Source organism: Argentina silus (genome assembly GCF_951799395.1).
Source record: "Argentina silus genome assembly, chromosome: 3".
NCBI lineage: Eukaryota > Metazoa > Chordata > Actinopteri > Argentiniformes > Argentinidae > Argentina > Argentina silus.
In genome coordinates this window covers 7,412,432-7,426,389 of record NC_139657.1, presented here as the reverse complement: position 1 = coordinate 7,426,389, position 13,958 = coordinate 7,412,432, and the positions used below count along the sequence as shown (strand labels likewise).

At 40.3% G+C, this 13,958-nt stretch overlaps 2 protein-coding genes across 2 annotated transcripts; one reads left to right on the top strand and one right to left on the bottom strand.

The window, feature by feature from the left end:
• Positions 1-130: 130 nt before the first annotated feature.
• Positions 131-2,725, top strand: arl14ep (ADP-ribosylation factor-like 14 effector protein). Its single transcript, XM_083666142.1, has 5 exons — positions 131-293; positions 964-1,159; positions 1,753-1,875; positions 2,022-2,071; positions 2,259-2,725. The coding sequence occupies exons 1-5, from the start codon at positions 223-225 to the stop codon at positions 2,485-2,487; spliced, it is 669 nt and encodes a 222-aa protein (XP_083522268.1). The 5' UTR covers positions 131-222; the 3' UTR covers positions 2,488-2,725.
• A 4,016-nt stretch (positions 2,726-6,741) lies between these two features.
• On the bottom strand, positions 6,742-7,857 carry fshb (follicle stimulating hormone subunit beta). Its single transcript, XM_083666209.1, has 2 exons — positions 7,561-7,857; positions 6,742-7,042 (listed from the first exon to the last, which is right to left on the bottom strand). The coding sequence occupies exons 1-2, from the start codon at positions 7,729-7,731 to the stop codon at positions 6,824-6,826; spliced, it is 390 nt and encodes a 129-aa protein (XP_083522335.1). The 5' UTR covers positions 7,732-7,857; the 3' UTR covers positions 6,742-6,823.
• Positions 7,858-13,958: the final 6,101 nt, after the last annotated feature.

The window sequence follows — 13,958 nt, the reverse complement described above, 5'->3', positions numbered from 1 at the left end:
AGGCGGCGATAATCAAGGCATTGATTTGTCTTAGCTACACTTACAGTAGAAGAAGATATCTTTCTGCCAGGAGATGGCGCAATACATCTTCTACGTAATTTACTCCGCCATTAATTCCGTAATAGAAGAAGGATACAAAACAAAGCTTCCTATTGCTAGCTGGCTCACTTAGTGTTTGTATTGAGTAGATGAACTAGATTCTACAGACAAACGGTATTAATCATGCCTGTAATTTGTGCAGCAAATGGCTGCATCAACAAGTTTGTTAAAGGGTCAGAAATTAGGTTTTATAGGTAAGTCGTGCATAATATCTGGCTAACTACCACTGTCTTAACTTGTAGCTAGCTATTACATTTTTTCTGCGGGCTGCTGGTGTTCCAGCCATGTCAAATCAAATCAAAGTTTATTCATCATATACATAGAATACAGCCGTAGACGTTGCAATGAGATGCTTAGGGCAAGCTAGCTCCTCAACAATGCAGCAAACAAGAACCAACGATGCAATACAATATAATAATAAACAATAACATACGGTGGCAAAATGTATAGCAGCAGAACACAACATGTCGGAAACAGTACATTAGCTAGAAATTATCTTTGACATGATACAAATATGAGTATTATTGAGTGAATTTGATATTATTTGAAACGTTTATTTAGGTTGTTTTTATAGGGGCAACATTTTTTTTACTTTTAAATTATTTATATATGGCCATTGATTATTGAAGAATATAACGTATAAATGCCTCATGAGCTTAGTTCAACTGTCTTAAAACTATAATGATCTTATGTATGGTCAGTCCTTGCATCCATGGCTCTGTCTATGAAATTGAAAGTGGTTACATTTCTCCAGCCCCATGATCCCTCAGCTGTCCTCCAAAAACAGCTGGTGCGGAGTCCACTTTGTTGTTTTTTTAATTCCAAACAATACCTTTAAAGTAATGCAGTCTTCCTTTCCCACAGGTTTCCCATCAGCAAGCCTCAGCTTGCCAGTCAATGGGTCAAAAGTCTGGGAATGAAAAACTTCATCCCAACGACCAACACCTGCCTCTGCTCAGATCATTTTAGGCCGGATTGCTTCCGAGACTACAATGGAAAGCAGTTTCTAAGGGAAGATGCTGTGCCCACCATTTTCGGCTCAGGGCAAGATTCATCAAAGGTCTGAGCTCATTACATAGGTGGATTGACATAGCTAAGCCTGCCTGTTCTTAGCAAAGCTATGAGTCTGTTTCACATGTTTGTTTCAACATCAGTAGAATCACCACAATGAAATTCAATTTATAGACTGCTTTATTTATAGACTGCTCCACCCATACATGTTGAGTTAGTGTTATTTAAACCCCACTTACACAGAGGCATTTCCCGGTAATTTACTGGTACTGTTGTCTGTGTCAACTGAGCCGGTGACTGGGCACACCACTAAATCTTGTACCTGTGGCAGACCTACTTATGCTACCATTAAATTCCTGGTAAAGGGTCTGTGTAAATGGGGGAGAGGGGAAATGCAGTTAACGCTCAATCGCATTTTGCTTTGAATTCCACTCTGTGACCTCCGTCCCCCCTCCCCAACCCACCCACATTACCAGCATGCACTGTTGTGTGTAATTGGGGTTACCCAAGTAAAACAAGGTAAATCAAGGTCTGTAAATTACAATAAATACAGGGATTTTTTTTTTTACCATTATTTCTGTGGGAATAAGCCTTAGTTAGACAAGTCTATTAAAAAAACAATGTTCACTAAAATCTTTGCAGATTGAGTTACGCAAAAGGGGGGTGATGACCAAGGACACAAACGCTGCAAACCGGTTTGATTGGGCAAAGGAGCGCGAGGCTGCCAAGCAACGCAAGGACAAGCGACAGGGTCCTTCTGTCAGGGTAAGATACAAAAGAGGGCCTCCAGTCTCCTGGGTTTATACAGAGGAGATACCATGGATGGTTCAGAAATGTGAATGCAGCACAAAAATCTGATCTACTCAATATATTTCTATCAGGACTGTCTGTAATGTTTGTTGGTGTCACAGGGAAGAGGCGGGGGGGGGAAGCGAGGAGGTAGAGTTTCTACCAATGACAGGTGAGATTGGACACCAGTTTGAACACAAAATACACCACAGCATAATTACACGTGCAATCAAGATAACCAAACTATTGAAAGTAATATACAGTAGCCCTACACAAGAGACAGCATACAGAAAACCCACAACGCCGTTAAGGGTAATAGTATCGTTGTGTGTGTTTGAACCACTTCCTTCTCCGTGCAGACAGACCATGGGGGCCAAGAGCAAAGTGTACGACAACAAGGGCTGGCTGCTCTCCTGCGGCAAGGACATGTGCGACTGTCTGGATGTGGACTGCATGGGCTGCTTCTATGCCTGCCCCGAGTGCGGCTCCCGCAAGTGCGGCGTGGAGTGCCGCTGCGACAGGAAGTGGCTTTATGAGCAGGTGGAGGTGGAAGGGGGCGAGATCATCCGCAACAAGTACGCCAGCTAGCCCCTCCTTCCCTTCCAGAGGCTCTGGCTGATATATGACTTTTTTATGAGGACTTTTTCAGGCTAATCAGTATGGTATGCACTCTTGTGACTGTGCCAGAAGAATGTTGTAAGGCTTCTATAAGGCTCTATTCACTTATAGTTACATTTCCAATGTTCAGTTTGTGTTGATTTTTATTTTTTTAAATAGTGTCTGTGTAGCATTTGATTGATTAAATTGATCTATATGATAATCAGAATCAGGATTCTTTTATTTGGCCAAGTATATTTGCACATACAGGAAATTGACTTGGTGAGGTTGGTGCATAGGACATTATATATATATATATAAGCAAAATATTAACAAAAATATGTATATAAATTACAAAATAGCTAAATATTAACAACATAGCAAAAAAAAGTACAAAATTGAACAATAGATTATGTAGGCTGTGCGAAGCTAAGAGGCAATGAGGCTAGAGGCTGTGAAATGGGTATGGGGCATGTACACTATAAATTAGAATAAATGTAAATAAATATAAATTACACTCAGTGCATTGTGTGTGTGTGTGTGTGAGTGAGAGAGTGACAGGGTGGGGTGGGGGGGAGTGGAAGTCCCAGAGTCAGTAAGAGACAGGGGGCTTGTTTGTGAGCCTCACTGCCATGGGGAAGAAACTGTTCAGGTGGCGCAAGGTTTTGGTCTTTATAGACCGGAACCTTTTGTCGGATGGAAGTCTTTGGAAGAGGTGGTGACCAGGATGGGAATAATGCATGTGATTAGGTGAAAGTAGTATTTGCGCAACACATTTATAACTATAGTTATTCCGTTCTCACATTCCATAGACAAAAAATAGGATAGAAAAAATAGGAAAGGGGACTCGTCATCCTTCAGGGAGAAGGATGGAGGATAGGACAGCAGTCCAGATTTGCTCCATGTCATCAGGGTCAATATACACCCAGAGGACGTCCCAAGTAAACAGCATGACACAGCAATTCATCACACTGGCAAGAATGAAAGAATTGCCCAGACCTGACCATATCAATTTCACTTCTAGACCAGCCTTATACTGAGTGAAGTGAATAGGGATAAGACTGCAACCACATCCAGTGGAGGCTGGTGGACGTAGAAATTGGAGGACGGACAGGGAATGAGAAATGGTTTCTGTTCCATGCATAACAATGAGTCCGTCCTCTGATTTCCACCTCCATCAGCTTCCTGTGAGTCCAGATCTTCCTTTCTTTCTCTTCTTGCCCTTCAGGAGCGTTGAGTAATAAGAGCATGTCTGGGGAAAGCAATGTGGTGGGAGTCTGTCCAACCCACCTGCCACTGATCATTGAGTCGAGGAATAAGACCTTCTCTCATCTGTCTAACCTTCTCTCATCTGTCTGTCTATCTAACCTTCTCTCATCTGTCTCTCTATCTAACCTTCTCTCATCTGTCTCTCTATCTAACCTATCATATATCTAACCTCCTCATCTCCAGTGCCCTGCATAAGTAATGGGACAGTGAAGCATTTCTTGTTTTGGCTTTGAAATCAAGGTTTGGATTTGAAATCAAACAATTTCTATGAGGATAAATAGATTATCTGTTTTTATTTGATGGTATTTGTGTACATATTGGTTTCACCATTCAGAAATTATAATACTTTTTATGCATAGTCCCCCTATTTTAGGGTACCCAAATGTAATGGGACAATTGGCTTGACAGGTGTTTTCCGTCACATCTTTTGTGCAGGAATAAGAGAGCTTGGATCTGCCTTTGGAGTTTTCTATTTGTTTCTGTCAACATGGGGACCAAGTAGGTGTCAATCAAAGTCAAGGAAGCCATTATTAGACTGAAAAAAATAAAAATAAAACATTCACAGCATACGTCACCAGCCAAACTGGTTATCCTAAAAAAAAAAGGATGGTCAGGTTACAGTTTGCTAAAAGTACCTAAAAAGCCTGCAGAGATCTGGAAAATGGTCTTGTGGACAAATAAGACGAATATTATCATGTACAGTAGTTTGGAGAAAAAAGTTTTACAGCATACCACCTCGTCTGTGAAACATGGTGGAAGGGGGTGCTATGGTTTGGGCATGCATAACTGCCACAAGAACTGGCTAACTGATTATGTCACTGCTGACAGCAGCAGCAGAATGTATTCTGAACTGGCACATCTTGTCTGCACGAGTGCAAGCAGATGCCTCCAAATTCATTAGATGGCGTTACATCATACAGTAAAATAACAACCCAAAACATACTGCCATAGCAACTATGGAGTTTTTCAGGGCCAAAAAGCAGAAAGTTCTTGACTGGCCAAGTTATTGAGATTTAAATCCAATTGAACATACCTTCATTTCCTGATGATAAGACTTTAGGCAAAAAGACAACTGAAGATGGCTGCAGTACAGGCCTGGCAGAGCATCACCAGAGAAGATACCCAGTGTCTGGTGGGGTCAATGGGTCACAGACTTCAGGCAGTTGAGAATCTACTTGAACCTCATAGTAATTATTTGATTTCAGATCCAAACTTTTGGAGAGCAGAGCCGAAAGAAGAAAAAATGCTTCACTGTCCCATTACTTAAGCATCTCTCTGTCTAACCTTCTTTCATCTTGTTCTCTTTCTAACCTCTCATCTATCTATCTATTGATCTATATCAATTTATTTAATCTTCTCTCATCTATCTAACCTTCTCTCATCCATCCATCCATCCATCCAACCAACCAACCAACCAACCATTCATTCATCCATCCAACCAACCAACCAAGCCATCTTTAATTTGATCCACTTCCATAATAAAATTAGATCAATTTATTTTATTACCCAACAGATCTATCTATCGTCCAAACCATCTTTAATCCATCTTTAAACTTTTTCTACTACCAAAATAAGACTTTGCAAGCCTTGCATCTTTTTGTAGTTCTTAGATACAGTGCCTTCAGTAAGTATTCAACCCCTGGACTTTTTCGATTTGGACATTTTGTTGTGTTACAACCTGACTTTAAAATAGATTGATAGATCTAAACAAAATACCCCATAAGTTTCAACATGAAAAGAGTCAATAAGTATTCACCCCTTTTGCTTTACTGACACACTTATCTTAAATGCAACAAAATGTGGAAAAAGACCAGGGGGCTGAATACTTACTTGAGCCACTGTATTGCTGTCATATGACTGTTGAATCAAAGATGTATGACCAGGAATAGTATTATTTCATTGTTTTCTCTTCCCACTGCAAAAAAAACACAGAGTTTGCCATCCCCCAGGAACAATTTCTCACTTATTGGATGTGACATCTTTGGTTTATTCTTGACCTGTCAGAAGTGTCTCATACTCAGACTTGATCAGCTTAACTAAGGTATCTTATGTTTACTTTCTTCCTCAAGCCATGTCTCACTCCACCTCCCTTTTAGACATCAAAGTAACACCAGCCACCCCTGCAGCACTGACCTCTGGTTAAAATAGAATTGGCAATTTTTAACATGACAACAGGCGATTATGTGATTATATGAACTTGGCACTTGTGTAAACATGGCAAATGCAAAGTTGTTCTTCCTACAGGCGGTGCTATAGGCAGTTGCTTCCCCTTTACTATGAAAGAACATGAAAACATGTGACCTTTGTGTCTACTACATACTTAACCCTACTACATACTATTTAGAGCTTAATTCAGTCAAATGTATGCAGTAAGCGACACATTTCAACATACTACATCTCATTCATACTGAGAAACCATGTTGTTCATGGTAATTGGTTACATTTCGGAAAGGACTTCCTGAAGAGTGGACAGTGTATTCACACTACATGGAAAGGCAAAGCTAGTATGACATCCTGGCATTTTATACATACCTGTACTAAATTTCGGTAAATTTCAAATACTGCAAAACTTTCTAGTCTTGCATACTGAAAACGCCTACTGAACAGGTCCAGGTATGACCATTCAGACACCACTACAGAGCAAAACAGAGGATAACTGTGTCATAGTTACACAAATAATATGTTTGTATTATGAAGTACATGTTGCATTAATAATGTCCAGAGTCATTATCCAGCGCCACAAGGCTGGTATACTGTATAACTAAGGGCTAGGGTCGAGGAAGTAGACATGGTATTGTCAGCATAAAAAGCTGCACCGACTTAATATTTTATGAACAGCAGGGAATCATACAGATTTCACCATTCCATTTAGAATGCTGACGTCTTTTCAACAGTTGGGTCTATATGGTACACACAAATGAAGAGAGTAAACAAATGCTCACTGATGATAATGTTGTTTATTAGTTTGAAGCAGTAGAGATCCCAAAGGCAAAAAGGTCAAAGCCTATTGCTTTGGGTAAGCGGATATTTTGATGTGCTGTTTGGAGCCCCTTGGTCTTTAGCGGGACAGACAACTTGGCATAGGCAGGCTGATGGCCCCACAGTCGGTGTTGTCCGTGTCACAAACTTTGCACTCACATTTCTCGGCCACAGGGTAAGTGAAGCGGGGGTCCACCCCCTCCGGGCACCCTGGTATGTCGATGGTCTTGTAGGACCACTCCCTGATGTTGCAGGTCGTCTGATTTTCATTCATCATCACGCTCCGATAGACTAGATCCTGCCAACGACAGCAATCACCAATCTCTGAACACGGTTGAAATCGTCAACATAACCAATTGTCTTACTCTGCTGCTGCCTCTGTGACATGGTCTTTTATCAGGGGACTGTTGATGTAAACATCAAACAGGCTCCCACCGGACCTCCTTACTAGCCGAAGTTAGTTACAACAAATTGGCGGTGGAAGGTGGGCGTCACTCCCATATATTGTGGAGCACTTTGAGTATGAGAAAGGTTCTGTATACAGTACAGTGCAGATGGTTACCATTAAAGCCACATACATACATGGTGGTGTCTATGTTTATCTACAGTATGGCTCTTACAATAATTAGCTCTGGGTACAAGTTGCTCCCTTAGTCGCTAATCTAGAGCCAGTTTACCCTCCCCCATTCCTAATCCTTGCCATCAGGGGAGAAAATACAAAACTGGGGACATCATACTCATAATTTCATCATCTCATTCCTCTGCTTCTGTAAAACAATAGGGGACATCATACTCATCATCATCTCATTCCTATACCTGTGTAAAACAATGGCCTGAACAGGAGGTGGTCTGGATGCTGACGGAGCTCCCACACTCCTCGCTCTCCATGTTGACAGAGATGGCATCTAGTCGACAGTCATACCTGCAGTCTGGCACCAGCCCTGCCCCTCCCAGTGCCAGCAGTGCTGCCATGACAACCAGCTGCATCCTCAATTTGGGTACACTACAGAATGCTTCCACAAGGGGGACAGGAGCGTTTGGGTATCTGCCACACAAAGAGATGCTGATGCTGAGAATGATATGAATTGGCCATGATAACACTAACAGGTAGACATATACTCTGCCACTAATGCATTGTAGAAACCTTGAATATGAGCATGATTGTAGTAAGTTATCTTGTTGAACTGTTCTTGAAATTTCTCAAATTGCCAAATGTTTTCTTTTTGTGTCAAATGAACATAATATTGGCCTAATCTACCAATTGGTCACATTCTCTGATATCAAAATGTATGTACAGTAGACACACACAGTGCATAGGTTTAAAGACTAATTCCCTATTTGGACGAAAGCCAAAATGATGTATTATAACACAACCAAATGAAGATGTTAAGTAACAGTATCTTATAAATGAACACATTAAAGGATTAATTATGTTATCAGAGCATCTGCAACACCCTAAAATGATATGCTACCCTGACCCAATTTCACAATTGCAACAGACTTTAAGAAACAGTTAAAGCCAACTGTATCAAAGAAATTTAGAAGAGAGAAGATGTAGGATAAAACACACAATAATCAGATATTCGGTACACACAGGGAGGACAGATATGCTCATTTGAGATAAATAAGGACATTAAAGATAGAGACATTAAAGGGATAGAGATAAAGTCATTAATGTCACAAAAGTACACAAGAGTCGCTGGCGACAGCATGCTCACCTGTCGGATTCTCCTTTTGGACTGAGTGTTGAAGAAGCCTCACCTCTTTTATCCTCGCTGCATGCCCAACAACGCCCACGCAGGGTATCAAGGCATCTGTGATTGGTTTCAGCCGACAAGGCCTTTCTTTATACCTATGGGGGTGTACCCGAATCTCTTAATCTCTGTTACCTTGGTATGGTGAGGTTTTCGGTCTGTGTAAGTAAATGTAGAGGCTTAGCTTTCTCACTCCATGGATGGGCATAGCGCTACACCTCAAGGTCACGACTCCCACATATAAGGGGAACAAGCTTCCATCTTAGAGAAATTTGTATAAAAACATGAGGCAAAGGGGCTTAAATGGATCAGCCAGTCTGTCTGCTCCCACTACAGCACAACCACACCATGGAAAATCCATAGCACGCCTACATGCTTCATATCGTGCCTTCGGAAAGTGTTCAGACCCCTTCACTTTTTCCACATTTTGTTGTGTTATAGACTCAATTTCAAATGGATTAAATTAAAAATTAATTTGCCATCAATCCACACACAATATCCCAGAATGACAAAGCGAAAACTTCAACTGCCATATTTCAATTTTAATACATTTACTGACATTTTAAAAAAAACGTGTTTTCACTTTGTCATTCTGGGGTACTGTGTGTGGGTTGATGGCAAATTATTTTAATTTAATCAATTTCAAATTGAGTCTATAACACAACAAAATGTGGAAAAAGTGAAGGGATCTGAATACTTTCCGAAGGCACAATATTGATATACTGACCTCCATATCTCAAACATCTCAAAAAAGAGGACATCTCACCAAATCCACAGAGGACCATCACTGTCTTTTCACAGACTCTAACAGTGTTATCAACACTTTCCCATGGATTTGCTTGAGCAAATAGTGCTGAGAAGAGCAAAAGAACAATTCAGAATACTCAACACTGCATGATTTTTATTGTACCTTGTCTTTAAAGGGGCAATCTGTAATTGGTACATTTATTAATTAATTAATTATATATATTATATATATATATTGATTCTTGAAGAATCAAACTTACAAATGCCTCATGAGCTAACCTACTTGAACCCAAAATATCAGCTTGTTTTACTCAATTCTTTGTAAACAATGCAATTGTAAAACCTCTAAAAAACTTCACGCTATTTGAAGTATTAGGGTAAAGATTTACAGTAGAAATATTATATTAGATATTACAGTAGAAATATTACAGTTAAGATGGCCGAGTTTGGCACATTTTTACACATGCCAATTATGCTTGGTTGAGCACCAGGTTGCCAACCCCACTTTTGGTCAAATTATTATTGTTCTTAAGCAGCATCGTTGTGGTGCTCTGTGGTCGGACATAATCTGGTTCTACCACAGATCCCAGCAAACAATAATTGGTCTCAGAATGTTCCCACAAGCTTTGCAAAAGTTTCCAAAATGTTCCCAGACCACTCCATGCTAGCTTTTAGCAATACATACATTTATTCCACAACCACATTGGACCAAAATAGCAGCACAGGGTTAATTTGTTTGGAAACGTTTGGACCCTTAATTGCTATGGAACATGCACAACATTGCTAAAACATTTCTGAGACATTCATGTCGTATTCATCTTTCATCTGAGGAAAATCTAAAAGGAAACTATCTATCTATTTCTCCCCAACTCAACTTGTTTATTAAGATGGCAAGAGCAGATGCAGCCCATGAGACTGCTGTCTGCTTTTTTTAAAAGCGGAAACTTTTGCTGCATTCAGTAAAAGTTAGTGCTGCACCACAGCCTAGTCAGCCTGCAGTGACAGTAGTTACTTGGGTGTCAGCCATGCTTCGCCCTACTGCTGGTCCATCTGCCCCTCCAGGCACTGGGGACTCAAATTCCCTGCCACCCCCGTTGAAGACCATACCAGCCTGGCAAGCCTCAAAAGCTTTTTTGCCATGTCACCCTCACATCATGTCCTCCAAGCTAACCTGCTTGCTGTTGTTTTCCACACAGAAGTTGCAACTAAATTAGTAATTAACTTAAATATAATTGTTAACCAGCTGGCTAAAGCCCTCTTTTTAGAGCAATGATAAAGTGGTTGCTTAATCATTTGCTTGTAATATGAGAACATGATTACTTAATTCATATGACATCATATGAATTCAGGCAGTCATTATGACTTTGTGTCATTAGCATCTGGTCAGACAATAGATTTACATAAAGTATGAAAAAATGCTAATTACAGTGGCCATTTAGTAATACAATTACATGCCTTTCATCCCTTGAGAAACCTCTGTATCAGAGCAAGCACTGTGTGTGTAATGTTTTCAGATGACACTATTTATACACTATTTACATAAACGTCTTATTCACATTCATGAGGACCAAGCTGTTGTCTGCAAATCTAGAAAGGATGGTGATTTAACTCTGTATATAGCTGACAACTCTGTGATGAGTCCAAGCAAGTCTCTCATGCATTGTGTTGAATAAGTAATTGGGATGAACCTCATTGCCTTTGGCAACTAGCCAACAACAGGGCAGGTGGAGGGACCGTTTGAATGTTCCAAAGTGCTTTGTCAATGACATCTGCTTTTTTCCCCCCAGCATGCAAACTGTACATGAGGTAGTACTTTAGGTATTTGAGCCTACGTTACCTGGTGAACATGAATCTTGACTTTTTCCCAATGTTTATTGTGAATATGAATCATTACAAAAAATGTTGTTGTTGTTGTTGTTGCTAATGCAAATATGTAGGATGCTAATAGCATTTCCCATAGTTTATGAGATTTAAAAAATAATCAAGATGATAGACATACAGTCTATGTGTTGTAGCCCCAACATAGAAAGGGATTGTTTCCCAAACATCAAGCCCACTCCCATTGAAAGTATGATCTAGTAAAGGATGGCTTAATTAAACTGGCCCTAAATATATGTGACTTTTGTAAGTGCACAGGGAGGCTGGTGGAGGAAGAAATCGGAGGACAGGCTCAATGGAATGCATGGAATGGAATGAGGAAGGGTCATACGGTGAGCCCGTCCTCTGATTTCTACCTCCAACAGCCTCCCCTCCTCACTTTATAGGTCTGTACCACCCTTATTATTATTGACCTCACAACTCCCCCTTGTGCTGACAGAGTTGGTTGCTACATAAATTGCAGGGGGTTGGGAGCAAAAGTAAAAGCATGTATGCAGAGCCTCGGAATTAGCTGACCTGATGTTTTTCAGACTACAGTACACACATCTTAAATGTGCAGATCCTCATTGAGGAACGTGATGCTACATGGTTGTATCTATCTCAAGAGTGTACCCAAATAATAGCTTAGTGGGGAATCTAATGTGAACATAACAAACTTTGATGTGTGGGAATCCAAGTTCTGAGATGTCATTTTGTGGTTAAAAAAAGTAAAAAGTAACTGGTTTGCTATTAAAAGTCCCCATAAGATTATTAAGATGTATAATATGGATAATACACCATCATGACCTTGTCATAAATGTACCTTTAACATGTCAGGTTAGTGACACAATAAATTACAAACTGTATGATGTACAGTAACTTGTGATGGGTCTTAGCTGAGTATCTTGTATTGCCTATGTAAATATATAATATGTTATGTAAATTGGTAGCCTAAAGATTCCTTATGTAAGGCTTTTTACATCATGAGTGAGTTGTGAGTGCAATCATAATGGTATTAGGAAAATATAGGGAACCAATCATGTCAGATATATGGACAATATTAGCTCTCTAATTATACTTTTTCCTCATGGCAAATCCTGACTGATCCATATCTCTCTCATTTTCGAGAAACCTTGAAGATAAACCGACGCTTGTCTCATCGAGTGCTTTTTGTAATCTACCCTGCGACTTTTGTTACAACTGCGTAGAACGGTCATGGCATCTATGCATTTTAGAGGACTGGCCCTAAGAACTGCAACAGTTTCATTTTGCATCAGAGTGTATGGGATTGCAGCATGGTTGTGGCGGCGGAGGTGCGTAGTGACCCAATCTATCCACTGGGGGATGATCGAGCTCTGCCTGCGCTGCAGCACAGGCTTGACTTCGTCAGGGCAGAGCTCCTCAATAACACGCACAATGGGAAATACGGGAGGTAGGGGCAACAGACAGATGTGTGATGTTCTCACTTACCGTGGGCTATTTCAAATGTCAACATAAACTTCCATTCATCCTTTCTGCGACGCTGATTATTTGGCTATTAGGCGGGCTGTTCATGCTCCACACCTGTTTTTTGTTGTTGCTGCCAGCATCCATGCAGCGGTGCATCTTTTTTCGGGAAGGGGGGTGATACTCAAGTGATGATAGATCCTGTTGAATTGAGACAAGACAACGTCGAGACGCGTCCAACAGTGTCATCCCTCAAGAGCAATAGAGCACGGATGAAGCTAGGTGATATGTACGCCGTTTGGAGATTTTAAACAAGAGAATAATTTGGGCAAACTAAGGAATTGCATCCTCACCTACCTACAGCACATTTTTGTATGGGTCTGAGAAGACTTCGTTTGGCCTTTTTCAAATGTAAGTAGAATATCAGAATTCATGTAGGTGGGGTATTTTTTAACAGAGGAATTTCGTGCGTTCGTGTTTATGATTAAGAACACACACATGCTGTTGGAGAGTGTTGTCATGCGTTGTCTCCTGTTGCCGTGTTAGTCATTATTTTAGGCTATTATTATTGTTGTTGTTAGTATTATTATGTGTAATAATAACAATAATATTCATATTGTTATTATTCATATTGTTGTTATTATTGTTGTTATTATTATCAGACTTAACGTTGTCTTGAACATGTTTGCGATTCAAAAGATGCGTATTATTCTATCGCCATAGGGGCATTTATTTGAATAGCTCACATCAATTTGGCTGTCTAACCTAGACGGTGTTTTCTCTTTGCAGTTGTTGAAGACGTCAAATGAACAAAGTCATTCAGAATCACTGAAGGTGTGCAGGATTAAGGGAACGGTTTTCTCATCACCTAAAATGGCAACCAGGAGTGACCACGAACAGGCAAAAATGCCGTATTTCTGCAAGTGCTCGTATTGGAGAAGTTAACTATCTGAGGGGCACATGAGATGTGGTTTTATGGGGATATTGGTCAGTGTGTTATTCCAGTGACTTACATCGGCAAAAGAAACCCAGGCAAACGGCACTTTACGTTAGGCATATTTGATCAAAGAAAAGGTTTGCGTAATATGCCTTTAGTCTCCATCCATATGGATATTACAATGATGTCATAAGTTAGGCCTACACTGTATGAAGACTGTGCTTAAGGAGAAGACATTCAAATTGTCTTATCATGTGAGTGGCTACATGGACTACAATCCAAAATGGACCTTCTAAGGTTTAGAAATCCTTAACATATTTATAAGCCTCACTTGATAACAGGTGCCTGATACCTGTCAATGCACCACCAGCCAACCTGTGCGTCCTGGCTGCAATTTGTCAATTTGGTTTGCTTGCACGTGTCTCTAAGGGGATTATAACGCCCACTGAGGACTGAATTACACACTGATCAAA